Source organism: Zosterops lateralis, assembly GCF_965231275.1.
Source record: "Zosterops lateralis genome assembly, chromosome: 8".
Classification (NCBI taxonomy): Eukaryota; Metazoa; Chordata; class Aves; order Passeriformes; family Zosteropidae; genus Zosterops; species Zosterops lateralis.
In genome coordinates, this window is record NC_139768.1 from 13078217 (window position 1) to 13104819 (window position 26603).

Below are 26603 nucleotides of genomic sequence, written 5' to 3' on the forward strand. Positions count from 1 at the left end.
GTGGCTGGAGACTGGATGCTGACTGATAGCTCTCGTAGTTTAAAAACACCCCAGAGATGCCAATGAAGTGTTGGATTCTGAGAGACAAACCAGGCCAAAGCATTGCCACCCACAAAATGCAGCAGCAACATTTATGAAAAGTGTTTGATGGGCTTCAATTTCTCAACATCAAACAGGATTGCAATAACCACTAGGTAGTGAAAATCACCAACGTCTAGAAGATTCCAAATGTCACCAGAGCTGTGTAATTATCTCATTAGATTTCATTACCTCTGAACATATTTAACATTGTCAATTTGAGACAATTTTCCTGAATGAGAGGCTCATGATACGACAAATAGAGAGGGAAAACTTGTGATTCTCTTCTTGTGATTTTCTGCTCTCAGGGGTTTTATCTCATGAGGGGGCACAGACTTGTTTAGAAGTGTTGCTTCATGCCCATCTCCATTTTAAACAGATATTCTGTACCACGGATCAATCTTCTTGTACAAGGTTGTACAACCACCTTATTTTTGCTAGCTGTGGACTCTAATTTCTTCAGCATTTAGTTCCATGATCCCGAACTTCCCATTTTCTAACTCAGTTCTACTTTCTGCCCTATCTTCTAACACATGAAGACATAAATTACTGATATCCTTTGGAAACCTTTTATGTACAAAAACTCTCTTAGTTTTGTCTAGCAGTCATCCATGCTATGCTAAGTTAAATAAATATTTTATAGTTTGGGTAGTTTATTGTTCCTGTGGTATTTTTAGGAAATGGTATTATCTCTCCATTTCATACAGTTAGTCTTTTTTTTCAAGCAAACTGTTACGTTTACATTTAAAGCCTCCCTCTTTTGACCTTTCTGTGCATGGAACTGTATCACTTTCTATGTCAAGAAAGTAACTAAAGTAAATTTACATTCAGTAAATAAACTTAATACTGAAGTATTAAGGGATTAACAGTAATAATTTCCATGGACTTTTGCATCTTTATATCTGCTCTCTCATTGACATTTAGGATAGCAGAGATCTCTATTTATACACAGAAATATATATATATGTGTGTGTGTGTTTATAATGCACATATATCTACATTTATACATAGATATACATACATATATAAAAATGAATTTAGTATTTCATATCCAGAAAGGAAACTGAACGAGAAAAAAGCTCATGTCAAGTATATAATTGGGCTTATTGGGATCAAGGTAACAGACACAAATGAGCCAGTCACAGTCAAAGAGAAAGGGAAATAATGAGGTCAAACTCTTCCTATAAGTCTGCAGGTCTTTCTACATAGACCTCTGGAAAAATGCAACATGAAAATAACATCAGAGAAACAACTAGAGACCTTTTACTAAGTTTTTCTATTATCTAAAGTCATGTTGTTTTTTTCTTTATTTAATTTCAGTAGTCTGATTGTTCTTTATTTTTTTCATGACCTAATGCAAGAGGGACATTAGTCTATGCAGTTAAAGAAAAAAAAAAAAAAGTGCATATAATTCCAGTGTGCACAAACTGAATACAAAGAGCATAAATAGAAAAGCACCTCTGTCATCAGGGACATAAGGATTCAGAAACACACTATAATGCTGAATAAACAAGGCCAGAGGTTTCACATCTAGTCCAGCTCTTTCCAAAAGCTGTTGCTTTTCAAAGATAAAAAAGAAAGCTAATCTGTGGCCATCATCACAAGTTCTGCAGCAGTTAATGAGTTTAAATTCGATTTAAAAACAAGTCTGGTGCACGTACCCTTTGCTCTCTATATATTTTAACTCCTGTATTTAAGTGATAGAAAGCAATAACTGTTTTTCTTTTACTTTAATTTGCAAATATAATTTCTCAGAATATATTTTAGGCCTCTGAAAGATTCCCAGCATGTAGTGTGAATATCAGAATTCACCATTCCAGATATACCGGAATTGCTATTGAATATGATGTCAATACCAGGATGTGATGGTCCCACTTTTCATCTGAAGTGTGCAGACAAGGATCAATGAGTTCTAGCATTTGGATATGCTAGTTTATACTTTTTTTTTTTTTTAATTTACTTTGTGCATCTCAAAGATGGACTGAGATAAGCAGGTATTAACAATAGTTTGAATTCTGTTTTCTTCTCCTAAAAGAGTTAATTTTGTTTTATGGACTTTTGTTTGGTAGTATAACTCTGAAAGTAAAAATTTATTTCTGTTTATGTTAGAAGAGGCCCTTTGAAGAACTACATGGGGAACATCCTCATCTGTAACAACTTTATCAGGTTTATCTATGTGGAGAAGTTCTTTCATCTTCCTTTGTGGAACATTCAGTCCTGAGTGTTCCTCATAAAGGAATAAATGTCTCCTGCTTTGAGTATGACTCCGTATTGATTTGCTTGCTGTACTTCTTGGAGAGTTACTTCAGATTTGTTTGTTACACTTTAACTAATTTATAACTAAGCTTTGTGTGATGGGTACAGTAATAGCAACAGTATAATGTGTTTTGATGCTGTCCTGAAAGTGTGAGATAAGACAGGTATGTATGTACCTGTAATAGACAAATTGAATTTTATTTTTGGGTTCCTCATACCCAGTAAAAACTGAGCTTGTTTTCAATGTGGAATAGGTTTGTGGAGTAGTTTCTTACTTGATTGTCTGAAATTCTCATTGGATTCTACAGGGAATATCTTCAGGATATTATACTACACATAGACTAGATTTAAAGCTTAGAGAGAAGCCTTAATTAGTTTTAAGATCCCACACGACTTTTCTGTAGGATTAGAGGTCTGAGTGCTCCTGTATTTTTTTGATAACTGTTATTTACATCAGCTCACACAGAGCCACAGGCACAGCTTAGAAGACCCAGATAAGAAGTTGCCAGGAACTCCTCCTCCAAGCATGTGCCCTCTTTTCATACCCAGTAATCTTTCACCGGCTTTTTACACATGCACCCATTGCACATTTCTTCCCTCACACTGGTGACTCTCTCCCCCGACACTTGAATTTTCATTGTCCCTCCTCCTTAATTTTTCTTTTTTTAAAACATTTCTTAAATTTCTAAATGTCTAAACATTTCTAAAATTTCTTTTTAGAACATTTCTTTTTAAAACATTTATTTTCCTGTCGTCCTGCAACCCCTGCACTGTCTTCTCATCTCAGGAGGACAAAGAATCAAGTTGCTTCCTCACCTGGTTCCTTTTTGTCATCTGTTTTTCTGGCTCCTCATGAGAGGAAGAAAGGGAGTTGCTGGTTTGGTAATTGCTGTCCACTGGAACCAGAAAGGGACAGTCTGGTGACAACTGGAGCAAGTGAGAGTCAGCCTGGAGAGGAAACAAGCTCTAGTGGTTGGTGACAGCATGGAAGCTATTTGCTTTTTTTGTTTGCACACACATTTTAAATAAACTGCTCTTCACAGCGGCCAAGGATTCATATCCCCTTGCTCAACCCCAGACAGGGAATAGCTTCCTTCTTTTCTCAGCACTGAGCAGGTTCTTAGGCCACAAATGACCTTTGGGTGCCTGCATTTCTGGATGCTTCACATAAAACATTTTAAGAAAGAATTGATCTTCTTTGGGAAGATGGTGCTCAGGTCACTGAACTGCTGGTCTTGGCACTCTGGTTGTAGTAGTGCGCCCCAAATTTGAAGGGTAACACATCACTGATCATTTTTGCACATGCAAAAAGAAAGCCTGCAGCTTGCTAGCAGTTACTTCAGAGGCAAATGAACAGGGAAGGATCCAAATTATACTTGTGCCTCCTTGTAGGTCATTTACATTTTGACTCAGCTGAAAGTAAAAAGAGTCAGATGCAAACCTTTCTAGTCCTTTTATAGGTAACTTCTTCACACAGAAAATGAAATGTTGTACATTGCATATTTCTACATGTAACTTTAGCTGTATCCTTGTGTTCTGGTTTTCTGTTGGAGCTGACCTCTCCTTTTCCCAAGCCATTCTTGGGAATCAGCCTTCTGCACAGAGCTCATGTGAACTTTCAGTGTTTCTCAGGAATCCCCTGAACATTTCCTAACTGAGGATGATCATAGCTCAGGGCAAGCTGGCACGAAGGCTTCACCATCTGATAAAAACCCAATAAAAACATGACTTCAGGGACAGCAACAAAAAAGAAGTTTTCTGAGAGTTGAGTTCAACAGTTATATGTTACAACTTCATTAAGTAATTTTGTGCTCAATCTGGATTTTCTGTATTCTTGTGTTTTTGTTCAAAATTTCACACTCAGGACAGTGGGAAACCAATGCTCTCTGGCTTTTTATGCTCTGTAACACAAGAGCTAGTTCTAGCTTTGCTAAGAACATACACAAAAGAGACCAGCAAAATTTTATGACCTTTTTGTACAACTGTGAAATAAATAAATAAAAGTATTGTGTTTTATTTATGAGTGCTGCTGTAATACAATATTCCCTTAAAAAACAAGAAATAGTTAATTTAATTTCATTCTCCACCATGTTAATTTAATTAGCAACTAAATAGTACAGATGTGAATATACAGTGATGAATCAACTGTGGAATTTGAGATGAATGTCAGCTGGAGTTCATAATGTACTATGTGGGCTTAGTTCTGCCTAATTCCATTAGGAACAATAGGGTAGAAAGCCTTATCCTAAATTATAAACAAACAAAACAAACAAAACTATGTCTATTTCTATATAGTTCTCTCAAAACCACTTTTGCAAACATCATGTCAAACAATATTCCCTGAAGAGGGACATTCAACATAGGTAGGAAAGTGACGTATATTTTGTCACATAACAGGAATTGCACCACCTGGTTGTTTGCATCTGAACCCTCCAAGGGTCCTGCAGGAACTCACAAGGGCTGGGAAGAGCTGATGCTGGTCCTAACTTATGCCACATTCTGCTTCACTGAGCTTTCCAGTGCACCAGCTTTTAGCTCTCCAGTCTGAAGTAGCAAATGACTGACTGCAGGGTCACTGCAATCCTAAATAACAAACCCCAAAACAAAAATACAAGGACAAATCTTTGCTGCTCTTTATTCACTTTATAAATACTGCATACATAGTAGGAAAAAACCTCAAACAAATGCTTGTACTATCAGCCTGTAATTCTTGGGTCCCCGCTGGAGAATGCCAGGAAGGGTGGGTTTTTGTTGATTTTTTTTAAAGGATCTAGCACTATAGTAGCCCATGTTGCAGATCTTTCTTGCTTCCAAATAAAGTAGTCTAGATAAAGATTCTCATCTTACAGCTCAATTAAAGGGAAAAAAAAAAAAAAAAGGCAAGTGAAGGAACAAATGCCTTTTCTTAACATTTAGTGTTCAGTTCCACAACCAGTTTATATAGACAGAGCTTCATTCCTGAGACCACATGAATGAAGCTCACCATCAGATTTGATGGCAAATACAATTTAATGGGAAATACAAAGCTGCTGTGAAAATGAGAAAACTATTTACTTTGTACAATGAACAAAGCCCAAGTTGTTCTACCAGTTGCACAGGCAATGAAGCATTTGCAGTATGAATTTATATCCATGGAGTCCCTTGACTAGGGGAACTGTTTGCCTGTGTTACAAAACAACAGGAGTTACAAGATATTCCAATCTAGTTCTTATTTCTGTATTCATGCAGAACCATGAATACAGAAATCTGGGTTTTGTTCTGCCACTAAAAGGCAAAAAACCCCAACTTTCTGGGTTTTGGCTAGGAATGCTTTTTTTCCTCAGTTTTCTACTGTATACCTACACCCTCTGGCTCTCCTGCTTGATGCTTTAAAGCTTTATTTTTAAGGCAGTGTCTTAACCTTATGACTAAAGTAGCTTGCATTCAGTTGTTTATTTTAATATAATGGCCTACCTTTATCCTTATTTATTGTGCTGTCTTTTAAAGTATTACTTCACTAAAATGTAATAATAATGAAAAATGTAGGTATTTTAATTTACTTAAGTATTATAGTAACATGTTTTCCATCCTATGAAATGATTTCTTTATCATAGTAGGAGCTGTTGGTGCTCCTATGCAGCTGTGGCATAAATTCAGTTACTGTTTGTTGCACTACCTTTGTGAGAGCCACAGGCGGTTCAGGAGACTGTTCAAGACATGACTCTTAGAAGGAGCTCACCTGAAGAAGTCAATCTGCTGTTCTGATTGCATTGCTCTACTGTAAGAAGAAACTAGTAAAAACTAGAACTGTGGAGTAGGACAGACATGACTGACAAACAAGGTCTAAGGGCATAGGCAGCGGTGCCCTTGGCCAGTGGAGACAGCTAAGGTGACACACATGACCTACCTTCCTTAGATCTGTTGCTGAGAAACAGTGAAATTTACCTGCACTGGGCTATTCTGAAACAGAGATAACCTAAGGGATCAGGGAAAAAATACACAGTCAGGATGAGATATTCCAATTACTGAAAAGCAGGTTTGACATTTAGAATATTCAAACTCCACTTGCTTACGTGTTCATAGCAATCTGGGAAAAATTCTGCTATGAAAAAGAATGCAACTAGGTCAGTCCAGTGGATGGTGTAGATAACATGGAAGTAAATTGTGATGCTGCAGTGATTGTTAGCAATAATTCAAACTTCTGTTTTCAAATTAAAGGATGAACTGGACATAACTTGGCTTCATTCATTTCTAACTACTTTCCCTATAATTTCAATGCTAGTCTACCTGATAGTGCAGTGTTTTATTATGCATCTGGAAACCACATATACTTTTAAAGAACTGTAAACCAAAAAACAAACACAATCACTCAGAAAGTTGTTTAAGGGATTGTTTGTTTCAGGGTTGCAATTTCACTAAAGGAAGGACTGCTTTAATTCCATGTGTACAGAGACACTGTCTCCAACGACACTTAACAAATACAGCCTAATAAATTTAAGGAACCAAACATCAGTAGAAGCTAATCTTACAATAGAGACCTGTTCTTTACTACTGAAATTTTCATTTAACTAATTTGCTTAAAAAAAAATTGGTCCACATACAAAATAAAATGGGTAAAAGCAATTCTAAGCAGAGCAAACATTGTCCTTTTTATTCAGTTCCAGGTGTAGTGGTCTCTTGGTGGTAAATCATAATGTGATCTTTCTTCCTCTTCAGGTCTACAATCTAGTGGCAGACCATAATTGTAATCAACTGTTAAAACTGGTAATCTCTTACTTTGTTCCATGCTTCTGGTAGTTTCACCCTGAAAAGGCTTTCTTTCATAGTCTCTTAAACTATTTTCTTGGTGTATGGATGAAGATGGGTGCATTGTTCGTGAAGAGTATGGTGCAAATCTGTTTTTTCCTCTACTAAATTCCTCTGAGGGATGCACTCTCCTATTGTCTTCAGAACAATGTGGTCGATTACTGCAAGAACAAGGATCAACAGTGAAATTCATAGAAATAAACCAGTTGCTTTATTGTTGATGGCCACCAGTAGAAATTAACTGTGTCTAACACTGAAAGAACAATTCAAACTCTCATTCTTGTTTTTACCCCCTGAAATTAAAATCCTCTCTGTGGATATTGCAAACTTGTTTGTATTAATTTTCCAAATCTAGTGATTAAAATTACAGTGCTTTATAGTAAGTAATTCTACTAGAGGAAGCTTTTTTTCAAGTGCTGTTTACAATTAAAATTACCTGTTTACTGAAGATATCTCTACCTAGGGGACGTTTTTTTCCTAAGTCTGTGTTTTCATTTTGTGTATAATAGGTAACAATAGCTCTCTAGTACATAGTCTCAAGAGGCAATAATATACTTAGGAGAATATTTTCATTATTAATTCTTCTGCAATAGAAGACTCACTCTCCTATAAAATACATATGGAACAATCTAAAAACGCATATAATATATATATATATACGTTTCAATTCTCTTTACTCTCAAATACCTTTCTTACTTGGTAAAGTAAGTGGTGTATAAAGCCAATTCAAAACAATCTTTAAAATTTTAAAATCTTATCCCTTACTGAACTATAGATTGGCTTAGACTGGAATCTCTAGAAGGATCTCTAGAAGTACCCAGAGTCACCTCAAACTGAGTCTCATTAGATGAGTTTGTACAGGGGCTGTGTCCATTCTTACAGGATGTGGGACAGTGGCTCTGGGCAACCCAGTTCAGTGTCTGACCACCCTGCACAGTAAAACTCCTTAGCTCATTGTACACAGTGCTTAAGAGTTAAATACAGCATCTGTGTTTTGGTTTTTTGCTTACTGATACCTGATTTCCATACTATGTAGTTCATTAGCTTGAACTGTGCTTGTCACATCGATGATTATGCCACACAATAATCACACTAAAAACTCAGTACCAATGGACCACAAATTATTTGCTCAGTGCTCAGATCCAATGGTTAAATTGCATTTAAGCAAAAATATGAACACAGATTTTTACTCTGTGCAGTAATTTGTATTTTTTAGCTGAGGAACACAGGGAGTAATACTAGAAAGGTAAGTCAGAAAATAATGTACGATATGTGATATACTCACCTGTAATTTCTGTTGAAGTCATCATTATCAGACCCGTAATCTCTGTGATGTGAAGGAGATGAGGAGAAATAAGGTTCTGGTACATTTTCATGGGAAGAAAAGGACTGACTTCTGCAAATAACCAAAAAAATTGCATGTTAAGAAGACTGCCATCAGTTGTAAGATTTGGGAAAAAAATACACATCAAACAAAATAAAATATTTCTTCTTTTAATAAAAATTACTTAAATTTTTAATAAAAACTGTAGTAACTATTAATTTAATACCTCAAAAACATATGCTTCACTGTAATAACATCCTCTGTTTTAGCTGGAGAATGGAACCAATTAAATCAAACTTAACTAGTCCAATAAATCTGAAATACATTCCGCAATATTTAAAGTATTTTGAAATATGTCGGAATCCAATAGGTTTACTGGTAAGTGATATATGCATTTGTGAGAATATAATGCAAGTTCTGAAGCAGGTTTCTAACAAATTATTAACTCATGGAATAAACAAAGGCAAATCAAACTTCCTCGTAGCTGTGTTTGGCTGAGGGCAAAAATAAAATTTCATGTCCTTCTCTGGTCCAGAGGATTTCTTTTTAAGTATAAGATTCTGTACAAAACAAAGTGGGACAAGAGTTTTGTTTTAAGCTGACTAAAAGGTAAAGGAAACATAAATTTTAAAGCAGCACAACCTTCTAATTAAGAAAACACTGGCTTTTGAAGCTGCAACACTCCAGTTACATCAAACCCTTCTGTAAGTCCAAACAAGAAAAGTTAATGAACTGATCATTTATATATTAAAAGGATGATTAATTGATTCTAAAATAATTTATTAAAAAAAATACTTAATTTAAGTTTAAACTGCTGAGGATTACACTTTTATTCTCTCATTCTGTTCTTACAGCTCAAGGATGCTTTACCTGTCTGAACACCATTCACGTGGCAAGTCATTGTGACCTGGATGATCATGAAAAGGTCTTGGCCTTTGTCCATGCCCTTTATTACCATAATCAAAATCTTTTGATTGAGTCTGTTCCTGTAAGCCATCGTAAGGCTGAGGGTCATGAAAAGGTCTATGCCTTTGTCCAGGAGCTTTATGATCATAATCTCTCAGTTGCACCTCTGTTTTTAAGTCATTGCGAGGACGGTGATCATCAAAAGGTCTCAACCTCTGCCCACGACCCCTCTTAAATTCAAAATCTTCCAATTGCATCTGTGTCTGCAAGTCATCATGTGACTCATAGTCATGGAAGGATCTCAGTCTTTGACTAGAACCTCTACTGGCAGAATCCAATTCCTTTAACTGCATTTGAGTTTGAAATTCATCACGAGATTGGTGGTCGTGGAACAGTTTTCGCCTCTGGCCATGGCCCCTGCCTCCGAAATCAAAATCCTTTGACTGCCTGTCTTCCTGCAAATCATTAGGAGATGGATGGTCAGGAAAAGATCTCTGCCTTTGTTCCCGGCCTCTGTTGAAGTCAAAAGACTGTCTGTCTGCTTGCAAATCATCATGAAATTGGTGTCCATGAAAAGATCTCAAACCCTGTCCATGTCCCTTGTTACTGAAGTCTAGGTCCTTCAGCTGCGTGTCTTCTTGATAATCATCATAAAACTGGTGATCAGTGAAAGCTCTTTGTCTTTGTTCTGGTCCCCTATTGTAGTCCCAGTTTCTCATCTGCACTGATGCTCTTATTTCACCCTGAGTTTGATGGTCATGAAATGGTCTTCGTCTTTGTCCAGGCCCCTTATTAATGAAGTCAAAATCCCGCAACTGCATCTGTCCTTGCAGCTCATTGTGAGAGTGGTCATCGTAAATTCTTAATCGTTTCCCAGATCTGTTAAGAAGTATTGAATATATACTTAAAAGTGCCACAAGTCATTAATGAAAACAATTCATTTTTAACCAAGAATCTACATGAGAGACATTGCAAATAAGAAGGTATCAAAATTACTAATAATGCAAACTGTATGTAAGATTATAAACCCTTCAGTGTTAAAGCAGAACCTGTAAAAAACATTCAATTATAATTCTATAGTACTTGTTAAATAGGCAAAACCAGTGATTCAAAAATAACTGCACATTATTGTAAAATAATTAAAAAGAACAAGCAAAGTAAAACTGAATTTTCCTAAGTGAACTAATTACTTACAGACTTCTAACAGCATACGTTCCCTTTCTTTCCCTTATTTTGTCACTGTTTTGTCAAATTCTGTAAATACATTTTACATGAGTAGGCTATATTAATAAAATCTCCTTTGGGTATCTATGGTATTTTCAATAAGAAACAATTATTTTCCTTTGTGGGTTTTCTTTTTTTGTTGATTGTTTTTTTGTTTTGTTTTGAATTCTATTTTTCAGCCTATTACCCCTGAAAATCTTCATTTGGGAACCGCTCTACAGATCCTTCCATTGCATGTGGTGGTGGGACAATATCTTCATCTGCATCCCATACATCCATTCCAAGGTTACTAACAGGGGGGAAAAAAAAATCCCATGTAAGCTTCCTTTTTTAAAGCATACTATTGACAGAGAAAAAACCCACTCCCATAAAATTCTTCAGTTCTGAATGACAGAAATTTTATGTTAAATAAAACTTACAGAAAACTTAGAAAATATTAATCTTGTAAATTTATTTTAAAAATCTGATGTGAGTCCAACTTAATCCTGCACAGACTATGAAAACAATGATAAAAACAAAACAAAGGACCTTTGATTAATCTAAAAAGAAACAAATCACTCAGGTATTTATTTTAAATTCAATTTACTGCTATGAGGCATCGCTGGCACAAATACCTTAGGAAGACAAAGGTTGTTTGTTCTTAGGAGAAGAAAATAAGCATAACATTCTTAAACATCAGAAATACAACTACTATGAACTGAGGGGATGAGAACAATATTCCACTTTAATGTATTTTTTATTCTTAAAACTGTTCCACTATTTTGTTTTTTAGTATCTTGTCCTACAGTGCCAACAAAAGCAGGCAGATCACAGAGCTTACAAAGACATCTTTGCAGTGGCTCCCTGCAGCTTCTGAGAGAACACAGACTCAATACACTTGTCACAGTATGATAAAAGCACAACAATGTTCAGTAGTAGTTGTCGGATAAAAAACCATCTTTTGAACCATATACATTCAGAAGATGAACAAAGTACACTGCACTTAATGTTATTCATCTGAGAACACACAAACAACTACACATATATTTTACATCTGTGTGTAGTCTCATATTAAAGGTTTAAAAGGGAATTAATTTTGGCTTAATTAAAAATGAACTTTTAAAAATGCCAGGGGACATACTGGAAAATCCTAAGCACATGACTAAACAAAAGTGTTTACCTTCGCATTGGCTGTGTCCTGAGATCTGTGAGATACACAAGGCCATCCATGCGATGACCCCTGGCATCGCCAAAAGCTAAAGAAAAAGAAATACAGTCTAATGAAATGTGGTCAGACTGAGCCATGAAAATGTGAAAGGGAAGTTTCTGTTCCCCATGAGATGCTGAATTTGAAACAATTCTAACTTGGTTAGAATTTCAGCAAGCTGGCATCATTGCAGAATTAAAAAAAAAAAAAAAAAACAACTCAAAACCTCAAACTAGTAGTGGTAGCAAACTGTGACTGAAAACTCTTCCAAGTAAAAAAGAAAAAAAAAATATTAAGCATCTAAAACATACTCCTCCTATGCTGTCAATTTGCTACTGCTCAAGTCCTGTCTGGAATAGAATCAACAGTCAGATATAAGATCTTCTATATAAGCCAGCACATGAAATTACAGAAAAGACACTAAAATAGAATTGTAGTATTTCTGAGTTTTTAGTAATTGTGAAGTACAACCTGACATGTGCCTTAGTTCAAACCATATACCTACTCTGAATTGCTGTCTCTGGATCCCAGCCTTCAACGTCTATAAGATACCTGAAGAAAAATACGACTATGTTATTGTCCCAAACGGAATACAGAGTAATATAAGGATGTTACTTTTTGTGAAGAATGATTTCCCCTTTCATACAGCCTTACCTACATATAAGGTAGCCAGTCCTATTAATTCCATTAGTACAGTGCACGCCAATGAGTTTCTCTATAAAAAAAGGAAAGTCTTTAGGAAATAGTTCAGAAAGTGAAATTAATAGAAAGCTAGCACAATACAAAAAAATCTCTGCTTTTCTAGAAAATTAATGATAAATAATGCTTGCTATTTACAAATTCTACTGTCATGCCAGTAAAACAAGAGACACATCCAGATAGGACTCATGTCCTCTCCATGCTGGAGCTCTAGCAGCTGTTAGCTCACTACTTCCAAACTTGTGATGGCTGAGATTGACTCTGCAGAATGTAGAAAAAAGAAAGAGTGATGACAGGTAAAGCACTTAGCATCAGCTGCTGCAGTAACAGGAGAAAAAGAACAATATAAGAGTTTGAAAGCAAATTTCAACCAGCAAATGTAGAACTGAGGAACTTACATATAATGCACTTGGAAATATGAAATGCTTAGGAGTATAGAATACATGGGGAAAAAAAAGGACCAGTAATCTCTACAGAAATCTTTTCTTTTAAAAAAAGATTATGCTAATTGGCCAAAGGCTAAAAAGCAGATTAACTTACTATTGCTAGGGTGTTTCAAATGAGAACCTTCCAACAGTAATAGGGAAACTTTAATATGATCACGCAATGTACTGGTAAAACCCCATGCGGGCTATTTATATTCATATTGAAGTATAATGAAAAACACACAAGTTCAATATATATAAAAAGGGCTAGCATGATGTTCATAAAAGAAGGAAGCTTGTCTTAGTCTGTAATGCCAAATCTGAGATACTGAATATAATAGTGAGGACAGAGAACAATGATACTTAAATGGCAAAGCTCGTGTAAGAATAAATGAGTTATAAAAGAATAAATAAAAGAATAGATCAGTTATAACAGATGAAGAGTTTTAGGTAAGATTTTAGAAGAAAAATTATCATAATCTGAAGAACAAAGTTTTGGCAGAGGCAGTACTGACAGGTGGTCTTTGAAACAGGACATTGATAAACCTTTGAATGACAAAAAAAACAACTGAGACAAAATGTAAGTGTTTGCAACAGATCACGACAGTTAAATTGCCACTTAAATTCATTACAAGTTGATATCCTAACAACCCAAACACTAAAAAAAGCCCCACCTTCTCAAAAAATATTTGTAAAAAGAATATTTTAGGGATTATACAAAACGGGCCAAATTACGAGGGGTAAAGTTCTCCCAAGTCAGAAGTTACATAAGCTCTGCCAAAATGCCCTTATGAGCTGTAACTGCAGGTCAATATCCAGAAACAAATCAAGAACTGATTCTCTCAAGATCAGATTCAGATACACACTATTCTTTGTCACACAAAAAAAGCACGAGATCCAAATCAAAAGAAAACTAATTATCACCAGGTAACTTCCTTAAGCCAAAAAAGAGCCAAGGAAGAATGTACGAACTAACTGCCTGAGCAAGGACAAAGGATTTTTCTTGTACTTTTTCATCTTCCCAGTAGTTTTAGTTCAGGCTCTCATACCTGAAATTTAGGTCAGAACTTTTTCACAAAACAGTTGATCACCCACAGCAAGACCCTAGTTATGCTCTGCAGTAAAAACTGAATGCACTTGGGCAGTTACTACCAGTTAATATCTCTACTTTCTCAAAGAGAATGCCAAAGGAGCCAGAGCAAATATCATGAAAAAGCCTAAAAGAATGGTCCACCATTATTGGATAAATAAACAGGTAAAATCTGCCTACAAAGAATCACTACCAAAAGAAGTGAGAAGTTTAAAGCTACAAACACATTGTGTCAAAACATAGACTAATTTATTTTCACAAAAAGCACCTTATCCAATCTCAGCAAGAACTGTCCTGTTGCAGAGACACTGAAACAGCAGCACAGCCACACTGTCAAAACACTGACAATGGGTCTGTAATCAGATTTTCAAGAACTGTTCAGATCTGAGGGCAATAATGGGCTTTTAAGTCAAAAAAACACTACATCAGACTGAATGGACTGAAGCTGCTCACACGTATCACTGCCCAGCACCATCAGAGACCCACTGCTATTTAAAACATCCATCGAGGGCTGGCAGCTACAACACTCAATTGATGGTGAACATTTTGGGTCAGACAGAGGAAGGCCTTGCTGCAGCTACTTTGCCACATAACGCAAGTTTAACACTATTAGGAAGGGCATTTAAGTTACCAGTCATTTTTGAAAAAGACATGTTTTGATTGAAAAAAAAGGTATGTAGTGGTTTGCATAATGGATCTCATTATGATAATAAAGTGGAAAGTGCTGTAGAAAGCCTGAGATCCCTGGTGTCATAAATTTTATTGAATATTGAAATTAGTAAATGACACAATTAGTACTGAAATAAATTTTTTTTTACAGCATAGGATGCAGATATTTACCATTTCCTGCATTTTCCCAAAGGAATTTTCTGACCCACTTTTTGAACTGTAGGATAGTAGCATTATCGGGGACTTCAAGTCCAATAGTATAAAGTTTCTTATACTGCACACTTTTAGGTAAATCCTAACAACAAAAGAAAAAAGCAATGGTAAAAATTACTTTAGTCTTGCAATAATTACAAACTTTAAGCAGTATCTAACATAATGACAATGTAAACCAGTTGTTCAAATCCTGAACAGAAACTGAAAACAATCTTGACACAACTCTACAGAGATACAGTCTCTGGAACTAGAAGTAACATTTCTATACTAAAGACCATCTCAGACAAGGAACAGTTCCTACATAAGATTTATTTATCCCTGCTAATAAGGCTGCACATTAACTAAGGGAGCAGATGCCTGGCATTCCATTCTAACCCATTTTACAATTATTAGCAGTATTTGTCCCTCCTACCCACAGTCATGTACATACTCATAAATTCACTCCCTTAATGCCTAGAGGCCATGTGCAAAGATTTGCATTCTGTTATAACACCACCATTTATTCTCCTTTCAACGGGAGGCTGATTAATCACAATTGTTTGAACCATACAGGTACAAACTTCTAAACTGACAAAGTAGTTTAAAAATGTACACCTTCTTTAGTGGATTCCACTCAGTAAAAAGGGATCAGTAAAAAGAACCACCTAGGGATAAATGAAAATATCTTCAGGACAAAGGGTATAACTCTTTTGCACTTTCTGTGCAGTGCCTGGCACTGAAGTCTTCATCCATTACTGAGTTACGATAATCCTAATAAGCCATAAATGCAACTAGCTGGGAGAACGAGCTATCTCCTCTGTGCTAAAACATTTATTTTCTATTGGAGACATAAAATTAGTCTACATGGCTTGTCTATTCCAATTCAAGGTAAGCAAATGTGTAAACACTTTAAAACAAAAGTTGCAGTAATTACTTTACATTTTTATTAGACTTTTGTTACCTTAACTTCATAGTATCGTGTGGTGTATGTTAAATCAATAATTAATCCAAGCTCCACATTTAGGGCTTTCATTGCGGCAATTAAGTCTTTTGGTGTAAATTTCTGGGTTGGGGTAAGCCTCTGGTTAATTGCCTAGAAAGAAAATGGAAAAACAGTATTTTCTTTTTATGTTCTATAACAAGACATTTGAAATATTCAAATACTGTTTTGATCAGTATTAGGAAACATTAATATTTAAAAGTGTTTAATTATCAGAACCACCTTCATGTATTATACAGGTAGGAGGAACCAAAAAAAGTGAAAAATTATGTATTCCTTTTTAAATGAAAATGCAAGGCAATGTGAGTATTTCTGCTTGTACACTGTTAACAAACATTATTAAATCTAGCACTAATTTGATAGACACAAAAATTCTGAAAAATGCAGCATGTATATATATATTTATGTAACTAAATACACTAAAAAGCAAAACACTACAATCTGTTTCCCCTTAACAAATTTTGTCCTGTACCATAACTCAAAACTAAGAGTGTATTTCACATAAAACTTAAGAAATTGTGATACCAGAGTTCATTTCTAAAGGTTTAACTTTCTTCCCACAGATGTTGTGCAGACATTTTTATCCCTGCTTCACCTCTTGTCAGAGTGTACTTACATGTCATTTAGCACTGGGGAATATTAAATAAGACTAAATATCGTGACTAAGAAAGCTGTGTGTTGGTGGATAATGAATAATTAACTTCATTTGAGAAACAGTGAGAAAAATGTTTACTCACCCTATTGTAGCTGTGTTTTTTGAAATGTGTTCTTCACTTTAGGTATGAAAATGCCTCATATACTCAAGACTGGATTTTCTCTGAACAGTGCACTTGTCCATTGTGAGAGCCTTTTGACACAGGCTCAGCCAGAACCAATAAAGCCAGTGGCAAAAGATGCAGCAGCCTCAACAACCTGTCAGTTCCTTCATCAACAAGAAATTCAAGCAGACTGGACTCAGAACTATTGGAAAGGAAGGCAGCCACAGACCACATACTTCTTAGAACCACGGATGCTACAGGGTAACTAACCATTCCTTGTTTTGACTGTACAGATTCTCATGTAAAATGCTAGCAAGCCCTTGTCTCGAGTCAGGAAACAGAGACAGGAAACCCAAGTAAACAATAAGCAGCAGGGCAGTCAGATCAAAGCTGGTATGTGATTAGGAAGCTTGAGCTGAAAGGAGGAGGAGGATAGAAAGGATGTAATAAAGTATTCAGTCCTATGTATTTCAGACACCAGTGCACTGCTGAAAAAAGTGGAGGTTGTAGAAGTTTAAACAAAATGAACATGAGTCAGTTATGTCACCGCTACTCAGCAGTGACTCTTAGTAGAATCTGAAACTGAACAACTTTGAGGTGACAAAGGTGAATCTGCAAAAGGTCTATGGTAGAACATTAAAGAATTTTTACTATATGACATGACAAAAACTGAGGAGGAATGTAATTTACAAAAATAAGTTATCTCCAAACATATGGATTGAGTAGACAGTTAAATGTGTTGTGAAACACTATGTTTTGAAAGGCTCGCAGGAATTTTCTGAAAAACTCCTGCTGAGTATTCAGTAGGTTAGGTGTTTAACAGGGCATTGAGAATGTGAGAAATCTGAACCAATTCTAACAATCCTCCTAATGGCATGGGAAATAACTTGCCCTACTCTTATTACCCTTCAGTGTTCCTGTTAACATTATAATAGTGATCTGAAAGGAAGGACAGAAAATCCTTCCAAGTAAACACACAATCTTTTAGTAAACACATGACTAACAGCACATCTTCTAAGACAACAACCCTGTATCTTCAAATAGCGAAAATATGTTGTCTCCCTCTGGGTGAAATCACCAATCACTGATTTCCTAATACACAGCAAAGTAGCTAACTGCTTCACATTTAAGAATTGGTCTGTTCCACCAATTAAATAAATAACAGAACTTCCAACAAACTACAACCAATCAGGTCTCCAGCATTTTCAGACAGGTTTACTGACCACCTCTGCAAAGACATCCCAGTCCAGCCAATTACACACTTTATGTTTATTCTGCCACGAACTCCATGACCTCCAAGCATATGGTCTCTGGCAGACTTGTCATTTCTCTGTCTTGCACAGCTGAGACTGAACAAACTGAAGGGACAAATGTTACAGATTTTGCATCCGTGGGTACCAGACTTTAAGTCTGGCCAAGACACTTTCCCAGAACAGAGATCTACGGCCCAGTGAGATCAGCAGAACAGGAAATGAGTAACAGGCTGATGTGGAGTGGTCCTTGTGACAAGAGCAAAGAAGCCAATATAACTCTACTGGATTTTGAATTCACAGCTTGGTTTGTTGACTGGCAGTCTTGGTGGAAAATCACACGACAGTTGTACAATCCATCCACATCTTGGAGAACATGACATGTTAAGTATGAGACCCTTGGTGTCCAAGGAACCAAACCATCATCCTAAAGCTGTAAAAGCAGCTGCAGGAAGCAAATCTTGCATTTCACGTCCTAATGAAACTGAACTGAATGCTGACTGAAAAAAACATAATGGGTAGTAACATACCTAAAGAACCAAAATTTTTGTGTTTGAATACCAGAGAGCAATCTGTACACAAAAGCTTAGACATAACATTTCCCTTTAGCTGCTACAGTTATATCAGGCCACTGTCACTTCTTTCAAAGTGCTTAGAAACTTTTATTTCCTCTGTATCTAAAGCAAGGACTTGTAAAAGTTAATTTATGCAGCACTTGTCCTATTTGTCCTTCTGTATAAATTAATACTAATTTGCCCTATGCCTCCAAAAAGGCATAGGCACTAAGGAACTGAACAGCCTCAACAAGACAACCTCCACATATTTTAGAATCAAAGAATTTAAATATTTAATAGCTTATTTAGTTGTGTATTTGATAGCTTAGGATGGCACTTCATGTTAGTTAGACTCTAAAGGAAATACTAATAAAAGTACTTTTTAATTTATTAATTAGTAAAATAGAAGAACTCTTTATGAAGACTTCTTTTTTAGGTATAATACATTCCACCAGATCACTGAAGCTTTTTGTTTATGAAATGCCAATCTGGATCTATAATTTTAAAAGCTCTGCAGTGGCTGGTATCCTTCAGTGAGTGCTTAATTTCCATAAAATAATACTTTGGTTTACATTGCCTAGATTGTTACTCATATCATAAGCTGTTCCATTCGATTTTCTTAAAGCAGCTATGAAAAGATAGTAAATAAGATTATCAATTTAGGTCACTTAATAGTGAACAAATTAATTATGCTGATTGATTTAAAAGCATGATTACTTTTAAAAGATAAATAAAAAGAGTAATGTTAGATATAAGGAAAAATGAGAAAAAATATTGAATATTATTTTAAAAGCCAGATGGCTGAAAGGCCTAAATCTCAATAAATACTTTTCTAAAAACTTCCTTGAAATTTGCATGTATAGTCATTCTTCATTACTTTTGCAGTTTATCTAATACAGCCAGTTTGCAGTTACTTTTATACATACCCCTTTTAAAGGTACTTTGAATGCAATAAATCTCGTTCCTGGTATGGGCTGTCCAACCGGTGTCAAACTCCGCCATCTGTAAAGAAAGAAATGTTAATTTTTACATCTTTTCAAGTTGCATCATTCAACAGAAGACACCCACAGAACAAAGCACATAAAAATTGCTGTTATCATACAGTACAATTAAGTCCCCCAAATATGCAATTATTCCATGAAGCAGTTTCAAAGTATCACCAGAACATTTGAAAAGAGTCTTTTTCCTTTCCTCCTTCTTTGTCAAATTCCAAGAAATTCCTCTCCTCAAAATGGTAGGATAACATTTACCAACAAGTACCAATAATACAAGGCAAAGCAGATGTGTAAGGCTCAACAGGTAAAAATGCATTGCTGTAGTTGGTGGACATTTTGCATCTGACTGAATTAAACTCCTTAAAAAAGCTCCCAAAGGAAGACAATCATGAAATGCAAAGTTTACTTTCACTAACAATAAAAATAATCCGTATTTTCCAAAAATGTTTCCTTTTTAATATGCTTCTTTTTCAAAGAAACAATCTTGGTTGAACTTTCTCTCACCATTTTGAAAAATACAGAGGATATTCCATCACACCAAAACCTCCCACAAATCACTGTTAGGAAGACTTGTTACAAAAGTAACAAAACACTTGTAATTCCAAATCCACTAAGAACTGGTATGAACAAGTTCTACATTGTACTGGAAAAGCTCTTGATATATAGTATTTAAGAGATTTCAATTTTCAAAAAAGGATGAAAAGCATTATCTGAAGAGGAAAACAAGTTAATCAGCAGATCAATTTTACCTTCAAAGAGGTAACTGACTAAATTTAGAACCATTATTTTTTCTTCTTCTGCAAGTGCAAATTATCTCCATAACCTAACAAGGTGCAGCTGGATGAGTTAAAATCCACACAGGCTTTTTGCATTTTTGGCTAATACCTCAACTATTAAAATACAAACCATTTCCACTAGATTCTTTACCACTGGTGTCCATTCCCTTGCAATTTTCTGAATTAATGCTTAAATTAATCTCTCCCTTTGAAGAGAGCATCCAACGGCTTCTAGATTCCTTTCTGATGTTCATTCAACTACACCATTTAATGAAATAAACTGAATACTTAATTTTAAAATATTCTAACCACTGAGTACTTTGCTTTGTTTGCAATTCCTGTATCAGACCATAATAAAACTAGAAGCTGGATGGAAATAATTTCAATGAAACACCTATAATTATGTTTGTCATAGTATATAAATAACATCACCATTCAGAGATGCTTGGAAGTAACAAAAGAAACACAAAGCAGGGTGACCAAAGTATCTGATACTCAGCAATCACGTAACAATCTCCTACAGCCATGTCTTCAGCACTGACTTCTCTCTGTAATCTTCATCATGAGGCCAAGAGGCTCACAGTGCAGACATACAGGTGCTTAGATTAATGGACAACAAATGAAGCAACAAAGGAGTAATAACTCATCATTAGGAGGGCTGTTGCAAACAGCTGGTCTGTAGAAGACAGAAGGTGAGAAAGTGTAAGGGCAAGCTAGAGATGAGATCACTAAGACCTGTTTCAAATAAAATCTTTTCCTAAATTTTTTGCAGGGTAAGTCTTCCTAAGTGAATTTTCCAGTTTGTAAACTCTGGAGTCTGGTACCTTTATGCTTACTGTAAAATATGAAAACAAAAATCTGAGACTATGTTCCATTTACTTCTATTTAAGAGATATCAATTGTACATGAATCAATTAAGATCAGAAATTCAGTGCTGTTTTAACCTGCTTTCTCTTGGAAATCTATGAGTGGAAATAAACCACAATTATCATAGGTAGCAGCATTTAGAAGTCAAAAAGAAAGCATCAAAATAAGGGTTTAAAATCTTTTTTTTTTTAAATTAACAATGTAAAAAGGGCTTTGTAAAAATTCTGAACTTTTTTCATATTAGGGGATTTACAGAACAATACCCCAGGATTACCAAATTTGTTGTCAGACCTTAATAAACCTGGGGTTTTATTCTCTTGTATTTAAAGCCATTTAAATCCTCCCAGAAAAAAATAAAATAATCTGCACAGTCAGCAAGAAATTCAAAAGCTGCTGACAGGTCTATGGTAGAAAATGAGCAGAAGGCACTTTTCATCAACAAAGGAACATGGCTGGGAATTAAAAGTGGCCTGGATGTCAAACTCTTACAGAAAAATTAGAGATAAAGGCAGAAATGATCAAAGACAAGCCACAGGTAGTCACATAAACAGGAATTACAGGAGCCAAGACTTAACTCAGCATTTCAGCAAGTCTGAATGAGATTGTGACACGTGAGCTGTACCCTGCCTGAACAGGAGTGGAAGGAAGAAATGCAGGACTCAGGTGTTATCACAAGACTTGGCACCACCATCATCCCTCCACCAGTGACTAAGAGCTAACAGAGGCTTGAATGAAAAACAAGCTGGACATAAAGAAACTGATTATGGATTACATCCAGCTGCATATTTTATCTGCTTTGATTTTAAAGTTTTAATAGAGCCAGATGTGGAAAAAATATTTTTTTGTAATTTATTTTAACATTAACATTATTAACATCATATGGAAGCTTTAATTTCCAGTAAAATTTTCTGGTTTAGAACTGATTCATAGTAAGATTTACTTTAACAACTACTGAAATACTGTCACTTCTAGCAAGATAATTTAGAAAATACTACTTGGAACCTCTTTTCCTTTCTTTTGCCTACTGATACTGCATGATACACATGCAGACTGATTTTCCAAGTGACTTCCATACCTCTACAGACACCAGATTCAAAACTGATTACATACTTTTACAAATAAAATATCATCCTTCCCTCTCACTCACTGCTGAACATGCATAATCCATTATGCCACTGTACTTAATATAAAATGCTGATGCTTTAAGTCTGGACAGGAAAAATTCAGTTAAAGAAGCATGTTTACAGTGCATAGGCAAAAATAATTCAGCTTTGCCCTTCTAACAAAAAGATCCCACTCAGTATTTTTTATACTATTCAAGGGAAACATGCCAGAAGGTGACATTTCTGCAGATGTTCTTCACAACTGAATTGAAGTTTATGTAATTATTCCCATAGCAGGATTTTGGATGCTGAAGCACAAATGAGTATAAATCTGTAAAAACATCACAGTATTTTATGACTTGTTATGCAGCTTGGACGGTCTGGTTCTCCACTAAAACATCATAGTGTACAACTACTGAAGGATAAAACCATTCCAGACACTGTGAAGAACCAGAACTTGACTCCATGTAGAAACTGCATGCCAGGGGTCACTGGAACCCCTCTTTTACATTGATGTCTCGTTCTGCTACAAAATTACTTCATCAGCACTACTTTGTAGGTTTGAGACTGCAAGGGACAGTACACCATAGCTCTGCTCCAAGACATTACTGGTAAAAAAGAAAAGTGTTTTTCTTTATCATAGAATGGCTTGAGTTGGAATAGACATTAAACATTATCTAGTTCCAACTCTTCTGCCACAGGCATGGACACCTTCCATTAGACCAGGCAGCTCAAAGACCCATCCAACCAGCCTTGGAAACACTCACAGTGAAGGGCACCCAGAACTTCTCCTGGCAACCCATTCCTGTGCATCACCACCCTTACAGTGAAAAATGCCTTCCTTACATCTGATGTAAACCTCTTCAACCTTAAAGTCACTACCCCTTGTCCTAAAAAAAGCTTCACCATTTTTTGTTTAGTTGCACTATTCCTACCTACTACCTTAACTGAAACATCCAATTTATTGTATCGCTTCAATTACCATAATGAAATTTGGATTGAAAGTGTTAAGAATTAAGGCACTAACAGGAAGACAATCTTAAAAGATGCCACTGTGTAGTGTCACTTTCCTTATTTCTTGCAGTACCATTAAACCAAAAGACTTACTGTTAGAGTACTGCTATTACAACATGGTGATTGAGGTTGTACTTCCACAGTCTGCACTGTCTGAACTTGTCCTCGTGCTCCAGAGTACCACAATCTCACTTCTGTCAACAACTGTTTCTGGGGCCAGTAAAATGCATATGCAGGATCACCTAGACTCAAATTAGTTTCATTAATTCCCTTCCAGGGTTCCCTTCTATGTCTTCCTGTCTTACTGAACTGACAGTGAAGAACATGCTGTGCTAGCACAAGGGTGACATCCATATCCTGCTGCATGGGACTGAGGGGCTGACAGGGCCTTCACCTTCTTTACTGCCAAACCCCTGATACTGTGCATGCCTATCTTTGTTTCCTAGCAGTATAAAAACGATCTGGAAAAAGTGGAAAGCACTTCAGTGTCAGGCACTTTGTCAGAAGGTAATACTAACTTTATAACCAAATACTGTCAAGCTGTTTCTCTCTCTGAAAGGTAGTACTTTCCAATTGTAGAAGTCGAAAGTACAGTCCACTGATTCTTCCATATTTAAGAAATCCATGTAACCTGAAAGCTTCTCTAGTTCAAATGCAAGAGGGAGGAGGGGGATAAGAATGGAGAAATGAGCACCTGATTTTCAAAGTTTTAGCAGCAATTTCCAAGGATGAAGAAAACAAGGACAATTAATTGTTTTCAGATTTCCGAATCACTACTTAAAAAACTAACCACTTTAGCTCACTTTACTCCAACATGTAACTGAAACTTCAGCAAAATTTTCAGAGAAAGACATGCTTAAACAGCTTTTCTTAAAGTTTCTTCTTATTTTAATCCCTGAGTTTGTCAGCCATGGAAAAAACTTCAGCTTCTTAATTTTTTAAATTCTGTTCATCTTCTGTTTCTATTTACTGCTTTTAAACCAACAAATATGACAGGAATATGTGTTCTTTGTATCTTATTGCTCCTCCTAAGAATGCTTTTAATAAACCTACTTCACACTCTCCCTGAAACCAGCACAATGTAATTCCTTCCTCAAATAATGTATAAATTGCAAGTTATTGCCCCATTACAATGTGTCTTTATACCTCAGCATACCCTCCTATCCAAAAAGTTCGTACTGATGTTACCAAGAACACATGAGTTAACACTCTTAACTTAGACTTCTTTTTTTGGGCTTTATTAGAGCTGAAGAATAGAGCTGTAACTGTTTTAAATGACATCACTCTGTGGTCCACATATGCACCCCCAATCAAGTCATCAGAAAGCCTGTATGGTGCATTTGGGTTAATTTGGGATTATTTTTGCTGATACAACATTTCTGTCGTCCTCTTGTTAAAAACAAAAACACGGGATGTTTCTGGATCTGAATTCACAAAAATATTCCTTGATCTTATGCATGCAACCACCTGCTCCCATCTTATCAACTCTTCTGCCATTCCTAGCAGCAAGCACATGACCAGTTAGGAGTATGGACTACTCTCCCATTTCCCCAGGAAACATACACTTGGGGGTAAAAAGATTAGGAAGAAGAAACTGTGTGGCCGATGAAGGAGAAGTGTTCACAGATAGGTTGGAGCATTATACTCACCTGGGGGATGAATGGCTGGGCTGTTCCTGTCTTGGAGAAGATACCTACCTTACCTGTCTGTAGGTGGTGAAGATGCTTGAGGCAAGAAAGCGCCTGGGGCAGTCAGTGCCCCTCTCTGTGGGATGCCCGCTCCTGCCTCTTGCTTAGTGTGAGGGATACTTACCCATCGGGGATAGTGTTCTTCTTTACCATGCTGAAAGCAGGAGCAGGCAGAGCAGGAGGCAGCGGTGAAAGTGGGCACTGCAGCAAAGGAGAGAGAACCGCGCGGTTAACACGGTGCTAATCTCTTTCTCCATCAGTGGGCCTGTGCACAGGGCTGAGTCTCAAATAAACCAAGCAGCCAGCTGGGGCTTGAAGCCGTCCTGAGCAAGTTCTGCACCTTGCAAGCTAGCCTATTCCTCCACTGCTAGAGCATGACAAGAGGGAAAGACAACTCACCTCTCCTCTCCAGGTGATCACAAGAGAGAGGAGAGGCGGCAGGTTTCTCTCTAACTCTGGCAGCAGCGCTGCAGGCACGAAGGTCTTCCTGGCAGTCCCTTCTGTCCCACTCCTGCGGCTCGGAGCCGTCTATGCCGCCCTTGCGCTCCCAGTTAGAACGAGAAGAACCTCCAGGCAGCTGCAAGAGGCGAGGCCGGCACCTCAGCAATGGAAGGACCACCTGCTCCCCCCTGACCTAGACGGCTCCATCCCGCTGGGAGCCGGGCGCCCGCCGACCTCGGGCTGGGCCGGGCGGGGGGGCGAGGGGAGCGGCCCCCATGCCCCCGCTCCACGGATGACGCCGGTGAGGCCGCCCCTCACAGCCGCAGGTCCCCGGGGCAGCCCCGGCCGCGGGGCCGGCCCACGGCTCGACGGGGTAAGGACAAACACAGACCGGGGCGGGGGGAGGTCGCGGCCCGGCTGCGGGGGGCGGGCAGGCGGCTGTGGAGGGAGGGAGGCGGGCGGGCTGTGAGGGGAAGGGCGCGGGCTGCAGACGGTGACAGGGAAGAGCCCGTGCGGCGGCGGGGCGGGGCGGGGAGGAGCGGGGCTGCGGGCGGCCCGTACCCGGACAGGATTTCCCTGGCGGAGGAAGGAAAGGCTGGTGCGACACAGAACCTTCCCGAAAGGGCCGCGACTGCGCCTGCGCGGCGGCGGCGGCGGGCGGGGCGGGGCGCGGCGCGGCGCGGGGCGCGCGGCCAATGGCGCGAGGGGCGGTGGCGGCTCCGCGCATGCGCAGGGCGGGGCTGGGCGGGCCCTCAGCGACACCGCGGCCTCGGGAGCGCCGGTGGCGGGTTGTTCTCCGCATAAATGGCTCAAAATAGAGCCGCCCCGGCAGTCAGGGATGTGCAGGGGATGTAGATTTCATAACCAGCTAATCGTCTCTCTTGCTTAAGCCGATTAATTGTCGTTTTTAAAGTTCTCGAAGTTGATTATTCGCTGCACGCTGCTCTGAGTTGGTGACAGTGGGGCAGCCAGGATGGTTGTCAGTACTAGAGGAACATTCTGAAAAGTTCAACACCGTCATTTACAGTGAAACAGCTGTTTGTGATGTTGGTCGTCATAATTTGCTTGTTAATATGTTTTTATTTCCACTTGATACGGTATCATTTATGGCTCATGGAGCAAGTATATTAAATATTCTAAGCATATTTTTTCGACTGTGTTTTTCTTTGCTCTGTGGTATCTTTTTTCCCCAAAGACTCCCTTCAGTCTTGTCCTTCACTAAGTGCTTTGGTGCAGCAGTTTTGAGGTGCCTCGTTTATGGAACTTAAAAATCTCCTTTCCATGTACTGCTTGTGATGTGTTCCATATTGGATGAGTCCCCCT

The 26603-nt window shown here is 37.5% G+C and overlaps 1 protein-coding gene across 1 annotated transcript; it reads right to left on the reverse strand.

The window, feature by feature from the left end:
- Nucleotides 1–4327: 4327 nt before the first annotated feature.
- On the reverse strand, nt 4328–25906 carry LOC310912125 (uncharacterized protein). Its single transcript, XM_083866384.1, has 12 exons — nt 25842–25906; nt 24964–25040; nt 19323–19398; nt 15796–15927; nt 14814–14937; nt 12414–12474; nt 12265–12311; nt 11733–11808; nt 10761–10862; nt 9314–10228; nt 8405–8515; nt 4328–7280 (listed from the first exon to the last, which is right to left on the reverse strand). The coding sequence occupies exons 2-12, from the start codon at nt 24990–24992 to the stop codon at nt 6968–6970; spliced, it is 1986 nt and encodes a 661-aa protein (XP_083722510.1). The 5' UTR covers nt 24993–25040; nt 25842–25906; the 3' UTR covers nt 4328–6967.
- Between the last annotated feature and the right edge of the window lie 697 nt (nt 25907–26603).

Excerpts from the sequence above, each read along its gene's own strand:
- LOC310912125 (XM_083866384.1), bottom strand. The coding sequence starts at position 24,992 with ATGGTAAAGAAGAACACTATCCCCGATGG. Across the intron at positions 11,809-12,264 it reads TCCAGAGACAGCAATTCAGA|CTTTTGGCGATGCCAGGGGT; the intron begins GTAGGTATATGG and ends CTTTTTCTTTAG. Across the intron at positions 10,229-10,760 it reads CCAAATGAAGATTTTCAGGG|ATCTGGGAAACGATTAAGAA; the intron begins GTAATAGGCTGA and ends ACTTCTTAACAG.